At 36.2% G+C, this 22,253-nt stretch overlaps 1 protein-coding gene across 2 annotated transcripts in view; it reads left to right on the top strand.

The window, feature by feature from the left end:
* Positions 1–22,253, top strand: part of LOC136971698 (uncharacterized) — a 47,399-nt gene that overhangs the window by 11,188 nt on the left and 13,958 nt on the right. For both annotated transcript variants that reach the window (XM_067266176.1, XM_067266175.1), the window contains exons 2-3: positions 1,268–1,491; positions 18,602–18,746. In XM_067266176.1, coding sequence (XP_067122277.1) covers positions 1,268–1,491; positions 18,602–18,746 — 369 coding nt within the window. The remainder of the gene's footprint in view (positions 1–1,267; positions 1,492–18,601; positions 18,747–22,253) is intronic.

Here is a 22,253-nt window from a genome sequence, read left to right as displayed (position 1 = left end):
TCTTGTTTTAGTTTTTACTAAATTTATTGCGGGAAAACTATTCGCATACGTAAGTTGTAGAAAATAACGTTTGAATTTCAGCTGCATACTCCCTTAAGCTAGGAAATTGATATATTTATTCATATTTTATGCGACGCAAGATGCAAAAAATATTACTGCAGGCTGCATGCGGTCCAAGAGCCACGGGTTGCCCATCCATGTCCTAGATGACGATAGTTGTAATAAAACAGTATAAGGACTCCAAACTCATTTTATAGGAAAAAACTAATCGGAGGTTTTCTTGGGATTTACTGATGTTGATTCTGTGAAAAGCAAGGGAGTGAGGATTTTCTACAATTAGCTAGAGAGATAGCTCTATGCCTTAGATACTTTAGGTATTACAAAAGATAAATAAGCAATGCTCTATCCGTTACTTGAATTGTTTCTGCCAGATGACACAGAGTTTGGAAATGATTTAGAGCAGCTTTACTGCTAATCCAAAGAACTACCCGAGAAGGAACACTCAATCAAATGTCGTGGAACACTCAATAGAAGTGAAATTGACTGTCCGTTCCACTTTCTTCGGGACGAAGGCAAAGAGCAAATCTCTTTAGCTATCAAAGGATTTCACCAAATTGGGAGAAATGGTTGCTTTAACGCCAAATGGAAAAATGGTGTTTCCAATCAAGTGGATGTCTCGCATTGAGTTTTTAGCACATTCAAGCCTTCCAGTTTGTCATCAGAGGCAAGCTAAGAAATTATTTATTTGGAAAATTCATATTTTTTAGAATTGCACTAATTAAATATTTTTTAAACTGTCTCAAACTCCAATTGTCCATACAGACTCCAAGATTGGTACTATTTTAGATATCGCAGTTTATATTCCTGGATATTTTGGGTTTCATGGTGTTTAAAAATAGTTGAATTTTAAACAATTCGAATTTTTAGAATGAAAAATTTTTTAGTTCGCCTCCTCCTCTGATCAAGGAAGCCGAGAAATACTTACGACTGTTTGTTTTTTTTCCTATTAAAATAGTTTTAAAAAAATTGTAATTATAAAGAACTATTTAATTTTAAAGTTTAGTGTAATATAACATATAAAATATAACCACAATTCTTTTTTTAGTAACAAAATAGAAGCGAATAAATTCCTAGAATATGTAAAGAATTACTCCAAGAAAATTTTATTAAGTTCTGTTGTTATTTTATTTGACGATGATCTCTTCTTTAATACTGAAAAATATCTTATCATTTTAAAATACACGCTGAGATTTTTCCGAATTTTCAGATCACATGTCTACGTTATGTGCCAGAGATAGACCTATGCCACTTCATAAGAAAATCGACGGCGCCGTGGTTACGTCGGAGGGGGAAGGAAATTTCGAATGCACGGTCACCTTTCGAACGGATTCGGTGTCTCAGAGATTTATGTTAAGATTCGATCATCTTGCGTTGGATTGTCAGGACCACCTATATATATTCGAGGGCTCGCACGCTTTAGCTAATTACAAGGTATTCATTTTGAATTGAGTTTTTGTGTTGAATTGTACTAATTTTAAGATATTACTTATTGAAATTATTATTATTTTATAAAGTACCTCGATATTTAAGAATATATTTACATTATTTTCAGTTGTAGTCAAACTAAATTTTAGGCAAATTATTTTAGTATTAAATTGATAGTCATAAGATGACGACGAGTTTAATGCCGACAATATATTTTATTAGATATTTCATTCGTGATATTATATATTGTAATATTTTAAATCACATTAAATTCAATTTTTGTTATAATAAAACAGATATATTGTATAAATTTCTGTGTATATATGTGTGTATTCTATATAATCAAAAAGTTCAAGGTTCAAAAGGGTCGATACGAGTCGTAAGTCTTTATATATAGGCAGAAAGCTCATTTTATTATGCAGTTATTTATGAGATAAAATACATACCAGGACTATGCGGGTGCCATCTCACCGAATACGTATACCATATTTTACGGACTATAAGATGCACTTGAATTTTGGAGGCAATTTTTCGAAGAAAAAAGTGCGTCTTATAGTCTGTAAAATACAGTATGGATTAGTGCATTTCCTCCTGGAGACTTTGGATGAGTATGTGGCGCCCGTCGGCAAGGGCCGATTCGAACCGACAGAGGGCGCAGAAAAAAGAGAAAACGGTGAACTTTGAACTGGTCACGCACTTCCTGACCAGCGACTACGGAGAGCGGACATCTTAAAACACGAGCAACTCCAACCTCGGTCGGCGCCAATTGTAGTCATATTGTATTATACGTTATTGTATAAAATATAAATAAAGGAAAGGATATTGATATCCCGACTGGATTTCCTTCATCCGCATCGGACGAATTTTATCGGCGACAAATACCCCATAACTGGTGACCCGAACAAAGAAGACACGTGCCTCACAAGGATAATCCATCTCCATCGTACAACCACAAGAGTAGAAGAACGAAACTTAACTATTTTTTGTAATTCAATAAGGTCAGTGACAATTCTATACCTTTATTTTCGGAAAATTTCGTTAACCGATATAATGGAGTCAGCCGGCGTTCCGCAAATTTCTCGAGTGGCAGTCAAACCACCTCCATTTTGGAAGAACAAACCCTCTCTCTGGTTCGCTCAACTTGAAGCTCAGTTCGCCATCGCTAACATATCCGCCGATACAACCAAATACTATTACGTAATCTCAACACTAGAGTCGGATATTTTAGAATCGGTGCACGACCTGGTAACCAAACCTCCCGAAAGTAACAAGTACGACACCATAAAAAATAGACTGATCAACATATATGCAGAGAGTCAAACATCTAAACTACAAACACTATTACAAGGACTTGAATTGGGCGACCAGCGCCCGTCGCACTTACTAACTAAGATGCGTGACCTTGCAAGCGGACACTTCAGTGAAGATATACTTAAATCGCTGTGGCTCCGAAGACTTCCGGAGAATATCCAGGCTATTCTGGCGGCCTCGACTGAAAATCTACCACAACTCGCCACAATGGCTGACAAAATACAGGAAGTTAACACCATCAGACACACACCAATCAGTCGAGGGGAGCAATTCTGTATCGACAATCCGATCGAGAAACAGCTACAAGACTTGGCATCGCAAGTGAATGAACTCTTTGCCTTGGTGCGAGCACCACGCTACCAACATCAACCGCGGTACAATTCCCGAAACCCCCAAGGCTCACACAGACGAAGCCCATCTCGTGAGCGACGCCGTTACAGGGAACCAGAAGGTGGCTTATGCTTCTATCACACCAACTTTGGAGCAAATGCAAAAAAATGCACCCCACCTTGTTCATTCCAGGGATCGGGAAACTAGACGGGCAGCTCCCTGCGGCCACAGAGAGCAAATGCCAGGTTGATAGAATCTTTATGGCCGATCCTTTGTCTCAACTTCGCTTTCTGATCGACACAGGAGCGGACGTATCAGTCATACCAAAAAAATTCACAAACCATTCTGTACAACCAGGAAAACTCACCCTCTACGCAGCAAACGGCACCCAAATTGCAACTTACGGAACCAAGTTACTCACGATAAACTTAAACCTTCGCCGAGCCTTTTGCTGGCCCTTCATCATTGCTGACGTTGCGCAACCCATCTTGGGCGTCGATTTCTTGAAACACTATAACCTCCTCGTCGATGTAAAACATAATTGTTTGATCGATGCCACAACCACACTTACATCAAAAGGGATGGCAACAAAAAAACTACCAACCTTCACCAACATCACAGTTGTGTCCGGCGACTCACCGTATCACAAACTATTGGCCCAGTTCCCTCATATCACCAACCTGTCATGTTTGGACAAACCAAAACAAAGAGCTCAAGTTTACCATCACATAGAAACACAGGGCCCACCTGTGTTCAGCAAACCACGTCGTCTATCTCCAGACACTCTCCTCGCTGCTCGCAAAGAGTTCGAATTTATGATGGCACAGGGGATCATCCAACCATCAAAGAGTGCATGGGCCAGTCCCTTACATATGGTAAGAAAACCAAATGGAGACTGGCGGCCATGCGGGGACTATCGCCGCCTCAACGCAGTTACACACCCTGATAGATACCCTGTGCCACACATACAAGACTGATGCAATTATTGCATGGTAAGAAGATATTTTCCACCCTGGATCTGGCAAGAGCATACCACCAGATACCAGTCAATCCAACGGACGTACCTAAGACGGCCATAACTACGCCGTTCGGATTATACGAGTACCTATTCATGCCGTTTGGACTGCGAAACGCGGGACAGACCTTTCAACGATTTATCCACCAGGTGCTACGCGGACTTAACTTCTGTGTCCCATATTTTGATGACGTCCTAGTTGCATCTGTAGACAAGGACGAACATCTGCAACATCTCCGTCAAGTTTTCACACGACTGCAAGAACACGGGCTTACCCTGAACCCATCAAAATGTACCTTCGGCCAAACTTCTGTATCTTTTCTCGGATGCCTAATCACCTCTGCTGGCATACAACCTTCACCTGAGAAAGTCCAGACCATTAAAAATTTCCCACGACCACGAACAATTGCTGAACTACAACGTTTCGTGGCAATGTTAAATTTTTACCGTCGCTTTCTTCCAAATGCTGCAGCTATCCAAGCACCCCTATACGATGTTTTGAAGAGCGGCAGAAAAAATGACAAACGCACTATCCAGTGGACCGAAGGGATGACAACCGCATTCAACAAGTGCAAATCCGACTTGGAAAAAGCGGCCACGCTTGCATTCCAACCGAGTGACAGCAAACTTTCCTTAATGGTCGACGCATCAGACCTTGCCATTGGATCCGTCCTGCAATGCCATACCGACCAAGGCCCACGACCGCTTGCCTTCTTCTCTCGCAAGCTATCCGACACAGAACGAAAATACAGCACTTATGACAGAGAGCTCCTTAGCATATATTCATCCATCAAACACTTTCGGCATCACCTCGAAGGAAGACAATTCACTATTCTGACTGACCATCGACCACTGACCTTTGCCCTCAATAAGAAATCTACATCCTGTTCCCCTCGACAACTCCGACAACTTGACTTCATCGCTCAATTCAGCACCGACATCAGACATATCCATGGAGCTCACAACACTGTAGCTGACACTCTCTCTCGAATCAACAACATTCAGTTACCTTCCTCCTTAGACTTCACCGCAATAGCACAGGAACAAAACAACGACGAAGAACTTAAAAAACTATCATCTACCCAACAATCTTCCTTACAGCTACAACCTCTCACTCTGAATTCCGAACTACAAATCATGTGTGACACGTCAAATAATAGAATACGGCCATACATCCCGATTAACTTTCGCCGTGAAGTCTTCGACTCCGTCCACAATCTCTCTCACCCAGGCACTCGTGCAACCCGGAAACTAATTCAGGAACGCTTTGTATGGCCAGCCATGCTCAAGGATACCAATCAGTGGTGCAGAACATGTATAACTTGTCAGCGGAATAAAATTAACCGCCACATTCGAAGCCCATTACAACAGTTCGACCTACCCAAACAACGATTCGACCATGTACACATGGACATCGTGGGACCACTCCCCCATCAGACGGATTCGTATACCTCCTTACATGTGTTGACCGATTCACACGTTGGCCGGAGGCCACACCAATCCCGGACATAACAGCAGAAACTGTGGCAAAGGCGTTCATATCAACATGGGTAGCTCGTTTTGGAGTCCCTTCCATCATAACAACCGACCAGGGGCGACAGTTTCAGTCCCAGCTCTTCATGTCACTCACTGCCCTCCTTGGAATTAAACGAATCCGCACTACCCCCTATCACCCATCATCAAACGGGCTAGTAGAACGATTTCATCGTACACTTAAGCAAGCCCTACGATGCAGTAATCACAACCGTTGGACAGAAAGCCTCCCTACAGTCCTACTTGGGCTCCGCTCCACGTTTAAACCGGACGTCGGGGGCACTTGCTCAGAAATGGTATACGGAACGACTCTACGTCTACCAGCCGACTTCATACAGCCTACAAATAACAACTCTCTTGAGCCACCTATCTTCCTGCAGCGCCTCCGCAATATTATGAACAATTTTTCGCCAGTTCAAACATCTGCACATGATAAAATTATCACCTTTCTACATCCCTCAATAATGGAATGTTCCCACGTATTTGTTAGAAATGATTCCGTCAAAAAACCCCTACAAGCTCCCTATGATGGCCCTTACCAAGTTATAGCACGATCCAATAAACATTTCACCATACTAATAAAAGGCAGAGATGCCGTCATCAGCGTGGATCGGCTCAAACCAGCATTCATCGATACAACCACAAACGATACATCCAATCCACCGGTCAACAAAACAAGCCATCCTGTCACACCGACGCAACCACCAATCACCACGACCCGGTCAGGACATCACGTCCGCTTCAACCCCCGGTACCTCTGATCACCATATCGTTGTCACTGGGGGGGAGCACTGTGGCGCCCGTCGGCAAGGGCCGATTCGAACCGACAGAGGGCGCAGAAAAAAGAGAAAACGGTGAACTTTGAACTGGTCACGCACTTCCTGACCAGCGACTACGGAGAGCGGACATCTTAAAACACGAGCAACTCCAACCTCGGTCGACGCCAATTGTAGTCATATTGTATTATACGTTATTGTATAAAATATAAATAAAGGAAAGGATATTGATATCCCGACTGGATTTCCTTCATCCGCATCGGACGAATTTTATCGGCGACAAATACCCCATAAGTATAATAGCTTATATACTGTAGCTTAATAACTTATAGTATACTGCAGGTATTTTAAAGACTTATGGCTAGTGGATGCATGGTTTTTAGTGGAGGAGAAACTGGTGTTTGAGTGAGAAACTAAGGAAACATGAATGAAATTAGCAACCTGAATAAAAAATGACTTTCTCGAGAACAACTATCTTCATTTACATCAAGATTGCATTTCAACATTCTTTCAATAATGTATTGTTCTGTGTACTAATTGTAAGGTTCTTAAAAAGTTGTCAGGATTGTCAGAACTACACGCTCATTACAATATATTTGTCATATGTTCTTTAACAAGATAAAGAGAGAACAACAATACTGCTTTCAACATCAACGTGCAATTGTTTTGATACAAACCAACTAAAATTACTGTAATTTTGTGTAGTTTTCAGATTATCTGTGTTTAAAAGGCAATTTGAAAGCGAGTGCAAGTTATGTGATGGAGCCAGTTATATGCCGATTATAAATTGCAAGTATCAAACAACTTTTTCCTTTGTCTAAAGTACTAAGAACGTCTTCAGTAAACAAGTGAAAAAGTTTTATCCGGTATAGACATACCTTGCTTTTAATTCTCTCCTATTCATTTTGTGTGTTTAATCTATAATTGTCATTCTAATAAGATCTAAACTTACTGCTTTTGTCATTGCTGTAACGTGAATTTTGATGAATAAAATACATAAAATTAAAATGATAGTCCTAGCTTGACTGTATTTCAGTACTCCCAATGGACATTGGACATATACACAAGCAGAACACTTCCAAAAAAAAAAAAAAAAAAAAAAATACCCATAGTTAAAGTATTGGGAATGGTTCGATGCAAGATTTTAATTTATTCATCAAAATTTATTTCTTTCCTTCAAAGTAAACAATTTACACTGCAATGCATTTATGCCAACATTTTTTCTAATCTTCAAAGCATGCTTTATGGTTGTTTTCATGAAACCCCTTCTGGACTCTCAGTGAGTTTTGTTTTATGGCATCAATCAACTCAAAACAGTGACCATGAAGCAGAAATTTTAGTCAAGGAAACAGTAAGAAATTGCAAAGTGCCATATCATGTGAATACGGAGCTTGCAAAACTGTACAGTGAAACCTCGCTTAACGAGTACTTCGTATAACGAGTATTTCACATAATGAGCAAAAACGAATTGTAAAAAATTGACTCGCTTAACGAGCGATGTTTCGCATAACGAGTGACAAGGAGAGGGGAAAATCCCAGATTGTGCGCATGCTCCATCAGTCTGTATCTAGCTCTCTTTCCACTAGCATCTTAGCATTATGCATTTTTCCAAACTTGTGTTCACATGTGTTACATATAAACATCGACAGTCATAGCCCGTTATATAATAAACGTGCCATCTTGTACTAAATTTAACGACCATTTCCTAAATAAATTTTTAAAATATCTAAATTAAAAATTAATTATTTATAATTATTAAATTTAACACGAGATAGCAGCATAACTGCCTACCTCTAGTCAAATATATTAATTTCTAATATTTAATTATAGCCTGTACATAGCCCAAAAATTCGGCATATTGTTTGGTGTCTTCATCAGACATATTATCTGTAATTTTTTTTTTTTTTTTTGTTTTCTTCAAATCAAATTCGCATTCCGAATTGGTTCATTCTGCACTAGAAGAAAAGATGAAGATGATTCATGCTTCTTATCAATGTATATTGTGTAATTTTCTTTTAATAAACATTATACATAAAATATTTGTGTATTATTTCAGCATGGAACACACTATCGTATTTTACATTAATTTCTGTGGGAAAAACTGTTTCACTTAAAGAGTGTTTTGCATTAGGAGTAAGATTCTGGAACAAATTATGCTCATTAAGCGAGGTTCCACTGTATTTGTTGGATTTTCGATCAAAAATTCAGGAACAATAAGAGAATTGTGAGCAGGTACATAATAATGTACCTGCTCACAATTCTCACAATTCTTCACAATTGGTGCAAATTCTATGAGTTTCTTGCCTCAAATCAGATCATTTTCTAAGAGTTGCTTCAAGCAAATGACACAAAATGCTCAAATAATAATCTTTGTTGACAATTTGGCCAGTCGGAAGAAATTCTTGATGTTCAACACCATGACAATTGAAGGAAACTGTCAGCACGTCCTTGAATTTTGACTGACTTTGATATGGTCTTTTTGGTCTTGTTTCATTTTTTGAATGCCATTTATTCAATTGTTGATCTGTTTCAGTGACGAAAGCATAGATACATGTTTCATCACCTGTAACAATGTATTTAAAGAATGATTTGCCTCAAGAAAGCATTTCCTCTGCCACTTGAACACATTGTTGTTTTGGAAAAAGTTCAATGCTTTCAGGACAACTTAAGAAGCAACACACTGCAAGTTCACATGATCTTTTAAAATTGCTTGACAGGGGCTCTCCCCTTTCCACCTGCTAGGGGGTTGGGTGGGACAATGCACTTTGAGGAAGATAACGAGTAAATAAGGGAGTCTCAAATGGTTATTCTTTTGCCGGATACGAAGAGGCACGGATGTAGATCACACGATCTTTTAAAATTGCTTGACAAGATCCAAATGATAGTGGAACATGTTCGATAATGTCCCTAATTGTTAAATGATGATCATTGAGCACCAAATATCTGACTTGAGCAATGTTGATTGAAAGTTGAACCAGAGCGTGGTTCAACTTTGATGCATTTTTCACCTTCCTTGAGCATCTTGTATCACTCAAACATTCTTGTTTTTGATAGATTATCACTACCAAAGGCAGCATTTCCAACATTTATGTAGCAGTAATTCCATTGCGAAAACAAATGTTAGGCCGCGACTCCACTAGCATAAAAACGGCCGTAACACCCCTCGCCGTAAAAGCTTTTAATCACGTGACCTATTTGCGTTTGCGCTTGGATTGCGGTGGAGGTCCAGCTAGCGAACTTTTTACGGCAATGGTGCCATTGAAGTTACGCCTGTACGGTTGTATACGTGATATATCGATATAAAGACTATGATTATATTCTACGAGTTTTTTTCTGTATTATAATTACAAATGTAGTAAAAATAATATCTTTAATAAAAGTTAATATATGAAAGTACTGTATTATTAAGATAATATACAAGCTTAGCTTTTTTATCATATACTTCTTGAAATTGAAGGATTTTCCTTTGGCTGTACATATCATGTGTTTTAGGCATCCATTATTATAACTGGGATACCTCTTGTCATAGATACATGAATGCTTTCGAATGTTTTCGATAAATCTTTTCAGATCTATTCTAGAGTAGCCACGAGAGAACGTACACAAAAGCTCGTTTTCCGCCATTTTCACACCGTGTCACAATGACTAGATTTCACTGACTTCTGATTGGTGGATGGTACTGTTTTACGGCTGTATTCACGTCAAAAGTTGAACACTGCTCAACTTGCTTTTATGCTGGTTTTACGACCTGCTCAGGCGTAAAATATCATGGTAATGTGATTAAAGGCATTTACGGCGAGGGGTTTTATGCCCGTTTTTACGCTAGTGGAGTCTCGGCCTTAATGCATATTCTTTGCTCAATTATGCTCGACATTTTGAAAAATCACCAATGTAAAAATTCTGTACACATGAAACAAGTGCTTGTTTGCAAGCATAAACAGACAATGCCATATGGATTGCTGCTAGAAGTTGTGATACTTCTGTCCCATATTTGTGTCATTTATTGTATTGTGGCTATACACCATATAATTTTGTTTATATGTATTCTATATTTAATAGTTTTAATAATTCTCGCTCCTTCTTAATCCTTCCTTCTAACTTCCTTTGTTTATTGTTCTAACTTCTGGGAACAGAGGCTCTCCCCTTTCCACCCACTAGGGGGTTGGGTGGGACAATGCACTTCGAGGAAGATAACGAGTAAAAAAGGGAGTCTCAAATGGTTGTTATTTTGCCAGATGCAAAGAGGCACGGACATAGATCAGTAAGCTCGTGAGGTGGAATTTGACGAGAGCTGAATAGGGAGCCGTGAAGTGAAGATCTGGACAATAGAATTGGAGAGACCAATAAAGCTATTGTAGAAGATATTCAACACATGAAAGAAGAACCCAGAGCTACTCAGAAAAAAGGTGCAAGCCGGCGTCGGAGTTTCATCGAGAAATTGGGTACCCACTATCCTATTCATTCTTCTCATTTCCCTATCTCTATATTTTCTATCTTTAGGATTAATTTAGTTATGGATCATGCATAAGTAGTTACTACAGAAGCAAGCTACTTGGTTTATTGTTGCCATCAGGCAGTGAGAGAACTTGGCATTGTGAGAGACCGAGGGAATCTAAAAGAACTTTCTGTATATAATTGTTTACCACGTGATTAAATTTGTTTTAATTGAATCTTACAGTATTATTATCACCCTGTGGTTTTATAACATCCCTTGTGTACTTACTACTAGAGGCAATAATGGTCTTGTCCTGTCAGATGAGCATCTGAGTAAGTCCACCATGCCATTGTTTGAGACATGCCTTGATTGGTAGAAAAGAAAAGTTGATGATTTGCAATGATATATAAATGAGAAAATTGGTGTGGCAGCTCTTTTTTTCTCTAAGTCCGCTCGATGGTTACGTCTGAAGAGAACATTTAGGGAGAACTAGTGATCAATGAGAGATTTTCCCTTACAATATATATATATATATATGTATGTATGTCAAAGATGGCTTCCTAACAGTGGAAAAGGAGAGAAGAAGAAAGTGGCTGAAATTTTTCATGCATTAAATACAGGTATACTTTGAGTTACGTCGTTCCCGATTATACGTCGTTTGTCAAAAAAGTACATGGAAAAATAAAAATCAAGTTTAAGTCAGTTTATTCGACTTTAAATCTGTTTGCCACAAACATTGAAGTCGTAATATTACTAGAAAAGCATTGAAAGCACATAAAATCATATTAAAATATGTACATTTACAGTAAATGTTAATATCATCATACATCCTAGAGAACAAAACACGAAGACATCTGTGTTTCTGTGTTGTCGTCTTAATTAGCGGTCTTTAAGTGCTCATTATTGGCATTTCCTCCATTATTGGCGTTTAGTAAATTCGACTTACGTCACCTCTCCTGGAACCAATTACCGACGTAAGACGAGGTATACCTGTATTGTACGGACCAAAATGCTTGGAGGCGAGAACTCAATACCTGACTGATAACCTGTGAGGGAGAGATAGTGAATCTTGAGTGTGGTATTGTCGAGTTTATATCCCCTTTACCGAGTGGGATAAGTTTGTAACAATTTACATATAATTCTTGTCTTATTTGCTCTTGCACAAATGAAATTACAATGTCAATAAAAGTTGTACCAAATGATAAAAAAGAAAGATGACAAGGCCTCTTGCACATGTTCTGTTTAAATGAACCATTCCTGATAACTGATCACATTAGTATAAATTGCAAGATTATTTTCAGATTCTATTTTAAGCCAATTGAACAATATAGGTTGTTTTAAAGATTTATAGTTAGTTCAGTTTCTCATTCTATAGAATTTGAGTTTTGATTATATTGTATATTTATAAATATTTAGATATTACAAACATATCACCTATCTAATACATATAAACATTTATTTATTAAGTTTAATACGAGATGGTGCCTAACGCCTCACTCTAGTGCCAAATTCATTTGTAATTTGGAATTATTTATTCCAAATTATAACCCAGCGATTTACGACAGTTGTTGGTGTAGCCTGATATAATCTGGCTTTAATATGCAACTATCAAGGTTTAGATATTGATAATTGTGTATATGAATTAGCAGATATTATCAATAATAATTATAAACCAAGAATATATGTATAGAGTTCATAAATTATTGTACATAAGTACTGAAAAATTTCTTATAAATGATGAAATTTCTAACCAAATGACAAAGTAATAAAGATTTACCAATTCAAAGAATCTAGATTTGAGTTCTGCTTGTTTCTTTTTGACGATGATGTATTTGGCTAAGCCAGGCCTAGCCAACCCAAATTGTTTCGCGGGCCACTTTGATCGCACGTAACATTACGGTGGGACACAATTTAGGCAAACATGCTTTTAAAAAAGTAAAACAAATACAAAATGAATAAGATTTTATTGTTATACCAAGAGAACGTACTCGCACTTGCGCATTATAACAATGACACATGCAAATTTTCATTTATTTAATTGTTTTGGTATACACATAACTGGAAACAAAAGTTTTAATAGATATATAGTATCGCTTAGCAGGCCACACAATTTAACGGGCCCGCTCTTCATTCAGTTTCTCCAACGTGTATTTGGCCGAACCCACATTGGGCACAAGAAAAGGCTTTCGTAGTGATTACAGAATGGAAAAGAGTTAAATGTATTTACTATTTAAGTTATTATCTATGAGAATATTATGGTTTTTTTACTTTTTGTTTCTTTTAAGTTAATACTTGAGTTTAATAAGATCGGTACATTATTCAAAAATATTTTTAATTATTGATAAAAAAGATTTTATTTTAATTTTATATTTATATTAGCGAGGTTGAAGCCGAAGTCTTAAATGCGAAAACGTGTACGTCGGACGTTCGGCGCTGCTTTCCCATAAGCTTAGAAGTTTGACAATGGCCTTTGGAATGTCGAGCACGATTCCACTGACTTTCCAAATGTCATTGTCAAACTTCCAGGCTTACAGGAAAGGGGCGCCGAACGGCCGACGTACACGTTTTCGCATTTAAAACTTTGGCCTCAACCTCGCTATTAAGTATAAAACGTTCATTTAATTTCTTATTTTTTATTTAATTTTTATTAATTATTATTTTTAATTTTTTTATTACTATTAATTAGTTTTTGTTCATTTTTATTTAATTTTTTAAGACTGAATCAACTAGAATTTGAAATGAAAGGTCAGAAATAAAGATTTTATTCTTCTTTACTTCACAACTGGGTGCATAGGTAGACACTGGGCATCTTTAACGTCACTCTTTATTCAGGAATATCTTACAAACCGATACGCATTTTGGGCATACGCCCCTCTTCCGTCGGCTTTTTCTTTAAGACGAGGACTTCGGAATAAGTCAAAGATTTTATTCTTTACTGGATAATAATAGCACAAAACAAAACAGAGACAAAGAAATTATAATAATTTCTTAAGAGAAGGTATGTACTGTAAAAATAAATTTCTATGACAGTTAATTTAATTATAAGTATGTAACGAGTAATTTGTTCACTGTGAAATAATGTAATAATTTTAAAATGATAAAATGATTTTAAAGAATAATAACTTATCTTTTAAGAAGATTTACACCAAGCAACTTACTGTATGTTAAATGCAAACTTTCTCTCTTATTTTATTTTAGGAACAGTAGGCACCTTCCATTTAATTTCAACAATTGTTCGAAGTTTCGTAGTGTTAGCTTTTAAGAAAAATACTAACTTATCAGCCTGCTTGTCCTATCGAGTAGGCCGATAGGACAGACACAAAATCAACAAAGAAAAAAACATAAGTTTTGCTGACAGCATAAACTCGATACATCTTACTGACAGCAGAACCTGACAAAATGGAAAGGTTTATAAGACGTTGAAATTAATCATCTTTTACATAGCACAATCTTATTGGGCAAAATGCCTTTACATCATAACACAGTGCACTCCTGGTAGTCCAAAATATAAGATATAAAGGAGTTGTCAATCCTCTCAACAAGTAGCCATATTCTTCTATAATATAGATATTGCCCAAAGGACCCTTTTTCAGCTTTTTAGCCAAAGTGATCATGCAACAACTTCAGTTTAGGGTTTTCGATAGTCCTAACGCTTTTCTTTTTCCTACTTTTTGATTACATTACATTATTGATCTAGATTGGAAGTGTACTCCCGAGATTTTTCGGACCGTTTTTGCCTTTATAAATAATAATTTCACTCTTATCAAGTTTCTAATAGAAGAAAGTCATGTTAATTTAATCTTCCTTGGATTTACAGATGTGAGGTTTCAAACGAGGTCCAAATCTTCACTAAATTATATTTAAAAGCTTTCCAATCAGGATAGGAATTCTGTTAAATAAACACAATGTAAAGATAAAAAAATAATAGATGTAAGTCTCAGAGGACCCGAGTTTACATGTTGGACTGGAAGGATGAACTTTGGCTTTGGTGTTTGTAAATATGACAAAATAATGGCAAACTCGAAATGCCATAAAATATTTCATTTAATAAAAATACTACAAAACACCTCTAATAGAAATTCTTAACAGACAAGAAAGAAAACAAGACTCATCAAAATACAAGCAAAAGTTCCAAGGTTCGTTTAAACATCCTGTGGTTAGAGACTGAGATGCAGTGTTGGGTTAACATTGAGACTCGTCCTTCGGTCGAGTCTAATTCTTCCCGGATACAAAAAAGAAACTAATTGGGAAGGATAGAGGAAGATTCATGACATTAAACTCTTTGGATTTATTCTATATAAACCTGCATAGTTTCTCTCAAGTGGTGATAACATGATCTAACATGTGATTTCACTCTCATCATTGCTTGAGTGCGACAATAAGTGAAAAATATGATAGACTAGATTTTTCTGCAACATGATTGCAACTTGACTAATCAAAGTGACGATAATTACAAATTTGTTCAAACGAGGAAAATCCCATGCATAATGCCACACCGACTGCCGTATAAGATTGGGATATTTTCCGACGATTATAATTTTAATTACTAATTAATTTGTCCTAGAGGGAGGTGTTAAGTACCACCTTGTACTAGATTTAATAATTATAACTTAATTAAATAATTTTAAAATATCCTGGAAGAAAAGAATTGTTCCGGAGTGGGACTCAAATCTGCAACTCCCACTGTGTTGCCAATTAAACTACCAGACCTCCAGTTCAATATCCTCTTCCAAGTGTTTTTAACTGCAATATAACCATTGTTGGTTACTAGGGTGCTGACTGGGGATGCATCAAGTGCTCTCGTCCTGTAACTCCCACACAAGGCACAAATTGACTTAACTCATGCTTCATGCTATCCATGTAAAAGTTTTGGTCAAAAAATTTTTCCTCCTTATCACAGGCTTTCAAAAACTACTGTGGAAAATCACCACCTTATGTATTGCAATCACATACAATTTTTCTTTATTGCTACATGATCCTACCAGTATGTATAAGGCAGTGCTTTTCCACTTTAATGTCATTTTTGTTAACCTGATTTTATGGAGGTATCTCATGATTGCTACAAAAGGTAGGCATGATATCATAGATATTTATCAGCTATGCATGACATAATGATGCGTATGATCTGCAAGTTGCTACAGTCTTGAATTGTTGTCTCTTTAAGATAGTCTGGGACACTATAACCTTTAAGAATTTAAATGTTCTTGTGGCTTTATTCATGCCCAAAAATTCAATAAAATTGTTTTCTGGTCTTTCTGAGAACATCTCAGCCTTGCTGTCATTTATTTTCAGCTGAACTCGTTTCACATTAGTCCAGGCTGTTGCAAAGTTTGAAGGGATCCCTATGAGAGCCTGGCCAAGGACATGCTCCGTAAACAAAACAATATTTCATAAACTAAGCACTGTATGACATTGAAATTTGGCATGTACAGAGAGGAGACATTGCAGAATATTTAAGAACTGTCCAATTCGGCAAACTGCAATTAAGTGCAGCATACTTACACATGAAAAGTCAATGGAAAATCTCCTTCTTAAACAGGTGATCATGTGAAAAAACTGCATGTAATTGTGGGTTAAGGTCTGTCAGTATATTTTGTGTGTTTTCTAGACCATCTGTGGTGGGTATTTGTAGTATGGTTACTGGGTCTATAACAATTTGTGTTTACATGGAAGCTTGTTCTAATAATCATTTTGTTTTTGTCCTCCTTATTTCTTGTAAAGCTGCTACAAGTTGTTAGCCAGTGTTTTTGTGGTAAGACCAAAGATTTAAGATTTTGCTTGATAATATGGAATCTGCTCTTTTCAAAATTTCAAATTAATTTATGTTGAATTACATGTTGAAAGTCAGACTGATAAAATTACAATGAAATTTTTATTGACCCTGTAGTTCCCCAAAGAAAAATGGGGGAACCAAGTGATTAGTTGATTAAGTAACAATGATTGAACATAATCCTATAGGCACAAGTGTATATACATGTAACAACACTTTCAATTATACAAAAAAAAAAAACAAAGAGAGAGAGAGAGAGAGAAGAAAAAGAAATTATACAATAATTCTTCCAAATTACAGTTCACCTTTTAATTTTTCATGTTTGCACTAATATCTGTGAGATTATGATGCTTGATTAACAACCGCAAAGAGTACTCAAACAAAGAAAACATTTATTTTTTCTATCGCGATGATGTACAGATGCTTGAATTAGATGCCAGGCAGTCTCGATTCCACCGCTCAACACTAGAGACACTTTTCTTTTATCTCTACAGTCCACAAATTCGTAACCGGATCACGAAACGCAACAAAAGTATGATGATGAAACAAACAACCCAATCTCGAAATACACCACTTACAGCTAAAAATTGAACTAAAACTAATTTCTAAAACTAAATCTACAACTAAGAGGAAAGATAGAAAATATGACAGGTAACAAGAATAGGAGAATGGGTACCCAAAGTTTTCTGTGCCCAAAAAAAAGGGAGGGATGGTCGCAAGCACGTGTATCAATCCTGTTAATTCGATGTATCCGGGTCTCTCTCCTCGTTTCATCTCAAAATAAATCACTGGGTTCGAACTCTTACATTTTCACTTTCTCTCTTCAACTTATTGTTTGATAAATCATCAACACTTTCTTCTTCGGTCGTATACCTCTAGTCCAATCTGCACGGAGCTAAGGCGTGCTGGAATAGCTAAATTCGCGTCTTCCTTCTCCGAGGTTCAAACCAAAACGTGACCTCTCTCCCTCACAATTGCTCTCGGGCTATCGATCCCTATTGTTTCACTTTGACCATATAAGGAAAGATATTTCGAGTAAGAAAATTCTTGGAAAGACAACCAATAGAACAAAGAGGAGAAGATATGCAGGAGATATAGAAATAGAAGGAAAAATAAGAATATAAAAATACGCGTATGTAATTACAAAATTTATATGGCGTACAGCCACATATCACCGGTCATACACAACCTGACATATATTTCCGACAGACACGGATTTAAGTTCACTCTACTAAAACTGTCCTTTTGGTCATACTTCGCAATTACCTGTCTTCTAGCACTTTATTTGTATTATTTAATCTTTCAATCTTCAGATTCTATATCTATGTAGAAGCAGTCCATACAAAGGAAGAAAAATAGTGTTCTCTCTTTGTCTTCCCTTTTAATTTCCTCTCATACATGATTCAACAAACTCCCATGTTGCCATTGTTATGGTGGCCAATTATATACCATAACTGCTACAAGGTAGTAAGAGAAGAAGGATGGGGATGTGTATAAACAAACAAAAGAAAAAAAATCTATATGGTGTGATAACACCACAACCCTAAAGGTTTGTTTTAACATTCCTTACAACTATATACAAATTAATTTTAGGAATTTATTACATTTATTTGGAGGAACAGAACTTACGTCACGACTATGCGTATAATTAGAATCTCTAAAGTAATAATTTTATTACTTAACAGACATTTTTAAATGAGTGATTAGTAGTAATATTTCATTCCTTTAATTAAGCAATCAAAGTTTAATAAAAATTTATTATACAACTAATTTATTTGAAATGAATGACATTAAACAAAATTAAATGCAATAATTGAAATTAATTTATTAATAGTTGTTTCTATAATTGAAGTTAATAAAATTTAATGATGAATAAAGAAAATATTAAAAATGTTTAATATAAATTCTTTATGGCAGTTGAATTATAACTAGTTAATTTGTTACAGGTTGACCTTTCGTGTCGCAGTACAAGGTCTGATGTAGGAATCATCTTTACACATGGTAATTTTGTAACATTACGATACGTGACTGACAATTGGACCTATCCTGGCAATGGGTTTAAATTGATAATCACTGCCTACAAAGAACCTCGTAAGTTTTATTCTTATCTTTTTAACGTGTGTTTGAGATATTGTAGAAAGTGATGAAACTTGATGCTCTGCCAATACATAAACAAACAAAATGAGAACTGCTCAGTTCAGGGAGCCAACATTTTAAAATATAATTGAAAATGCTTCATTTAACTCTATCATATGAATGTACAGTCAACAAAATACAAAATAATGATATTGCTTTAAAAGTAAAACTTTATTTGTTCTAATGCGAGAAACTTCTTTTCTAATTAGAATGGTGTATATTATAATTAATTCTGCCGGAAGCTTGTGATATAATTCTGTACTTATTTATTGATACTAAAATGCTTATTTCAGGAAGCCAAATTTTTAATTGAATGAGAAACATTTTTGTCCTCATTCGAGAGAACTTTGGCTTACAATTCATACAAAACAAGTGTAATGAATATAAAAAGCATTGTTCTTAACTTAAATTTGAATATCTTCTCATTTATTTATATATACTTTTGTACTTATATACTTATCTTGTTTATTTGTATATCATTGTTTTGATTTAGTAATGTACCAATTGTTCAAAATTACAAGTGCCTCTATTTAACACTTAATCAAATGATTGCCTTAATTGGTCTATAAATCCATGGACGTAGGAGTCATCCCCAGCTGGCACCATGATTAACTGTGTAAGGTTATGTCTAAATTTAAATACATCTGGAAGCAAAGGCTTGCTCGGGGTTCGGATGGCACAACTGGCAATTACCCTACATGGCAAGAGGAGGTTGCAGGTTCAAGTCCTGCCCAGGGCCAATTCTTTTCTTCCAGATCATTCTAAAATTATTTAATAAATTATTAAAATTATAATTATTAATTTAGATAAGAGATGGTGCCTAATATCTACCTGTAGTAACAAATTAGCATTTAATTGTTAAATAGCAGATTATTTTTAACGCTGATTATTTAAGGCAATCTTTCATTTGTTTATGTATTTCTGTAAAAAAGTTAGTACTAAAATTCACCACTATGGCACTTTTGGTGCTAAAAGCAATAAACATTTTATCCATATGATATAGTCATGTTATAAGCGTAATAATGCAAGTGATACTGCTCAATATGGTTATTGTTCTAAAGATGTAAAATCTAACGATGACAAACATTAGCCATCTGTAATTGATCCTCTGTGAAACTTCTCAGGTGCAGTGTGGTTCTGTCTTTCAAGGCTGCCAAATTTGCAAGGATGGATTAAGATCCAGGGAATAAGATTGCAGTTGGGGATAAGTGATGAGAATATTTTGGTATCTCTGGACCACGAGAGAGCATATCACAGGTCAATTGGGACTTTGAAAAACAATATTTCAAGGATAAAGATTGCTGTGATATCAAACTAACATTAGATGAGTGTAGTGAAATCTGCTGGAAAAAACATTGTGATCCAAATGTAATAATTACAGATATTTACTATTTTACTGAGGTGAAAATGTGTCATTTTTCAAGATCTTCCATGGCCATGATACATTCAATACTGTAGTTGCAACAAAGGTCAATGCAAAGGTCAGTTGGTTCCATGTCGGCACCAGGTAACTGCTAGTTGTGGCTGATCTTGTAAGAATAAAAGTATCTCAATTGTTTCCATAGCTTTTTACAGTGCTCCAATGAAAGTTATGAATAATTATTTTGGAATGTGATATTTTGATATTGCATAAGCATTGATCAAATCATCTGCGGCTGCTATTCAAGTAGTGATTTAGAAATGAAGAAGCTCCTTCCATTTTCCATCCGTATTGTGTTTGATAGATTTCATTTTGAAGGATAATTTATTTACTTATTATATTTTACAATAGGAAATATCATGAGACAATAGATCTTCTCCTTCACATTAACAAATAAAATACAATTACTCTTAACAGATAAAATACAAAAGAGGAAAAATGTACTAAAAGCAAACAACAACAGCAGTAATGTGTTCCAAGATGGAATGCAAGAAAAAGAACAGTGACGTGTTCTAAAAATATTTGAAAATGTTCGATAAGTAATTCGACAGAGTCTTTTACCTCGGGGCAATAGACATGGTTATCATAATTAAAGAATAGTTGTTTTTCTTTCTGTAGGAAAAACTGTTGAGCAAATCTCAACCAAATTTTATATTGTAGTGCTCTGTCACTAATTTGTTATATGTATATTTTTTTTACTTTTATTTTGTGTGTGTATCGGGATCGGCCCTGCATTGGATCCTTACATTGTTGCGATATTTTTTTTGTAAAACATTCTGTTTGTCGCGTACCTCCGTCTTCGGCAACCACTCGTTGGTCTGGGGTTGGTTGTGACGACATCACGTGACTGGCTAAAAGCCCCGGATGGCGGGGGTTATAAAAGGGAGTGTATAACATGAACCTTTTTTTTTTCTTGGGACTTCACCGTGGACATAGTGGGGAGCACGCTAGCGGAAGGATACTAAAGTGAGGAAGCTCCGACAAAGGAGGTAAACGAAGGAAGGGTTGAAAGTAGCTGGGCTCGGGTTTTGGACAAATCCGTTTGCATCCACACGGATATTCCACCCAGAGTGTAATAACTGTTGCTGAGAGATAGAAGATAAAAGGAATAACCCATACAAGTGTGTAGTACGCCTGTTCCTGTTGTAAAATTTCTTGTTCAGATTGAACAATATTTAATGAATGTGTTGGTCCTCTCAGCATGTACTCTTCATTGTTATATACTGTAAATATTACTATTAGGATAAGCGGTTCTTTATTTTAGCAATTAGTGTATTAGTGTTTTGATTGTTGTATTTTTTTGTCGTATATATATATATATATAAAGTTTAATATTTCCTTCCTGAAACCTGTATTCGAGTGATAATTCTTTGTACGACCCTTGTGATTTCCTTACCGACTGTGAGTCCAATCTTTATCGATACCATACTCACCACAATATACATGCTGTCCTGAGTATACAGTTCTGATATTTGGGAAAAGTTTTTACTTCAAAATTCCACTGCCAGAGCAAAATTTGACACTACTAATATACTTAATGTGTTTTCTAATGAATTTTGGGAGTTAAGGAATAAAGTGCAAAAATTTTATATCAATTACAGATGTGACTATAGAAGTGGAATGTGGAATTAAAGATTTTCTTCTATAGATAAAAGTGCAAGCTTTTTTTGCAGAGCTTTCCACATTGACATGTTTCATATGTATAATTGCTATGATGTTGCACATGCGCTACTGCTGATAAGAGAATTTTCCATTCTTTGGTCCACTACTGCAATAGCGAGGTCTTCCATTTGGAGACATCCAATTGATTTGCAACACCGTCCTGGTTTCGTAGCAAAAGAGTTTATCTCCTCAAAACAAAATTATTTTCCTAAGATTTACAATAGTCAGAGAACCTCTTTGTAACCTTTCAAGTATTAAAATTCTTCAAATGTTGAGCTGGGATTGCTGTTTCATTGCTAGAAGAGTTTAACAAGTAATGTATATCAGGGAAAACGAGCACCACACCATGATGCTGAAGAATTGTAAGAACATTTTGCATC

The sequence above is a fragment of the Centruroides vittatus genome, unplaced genomic scaffold (genome assembly GCF_030686945.1).
Source record: "Centruroides vittatus isolate TY-2023 unplaced genomic scaffold, ASM3068694v2 contig_2682, whole genome shotgun sequence".
NCBI lineage: Eukaryota > Metazoa > Arthropoda > Arachnida > Scorpiones > Buthidae > Centruroides > Centruroides vittatus.
Note: the sequence above shows the minus strand (reverse complement) of the source record. Positions and strands in the feature narration are given on the sequence as shown.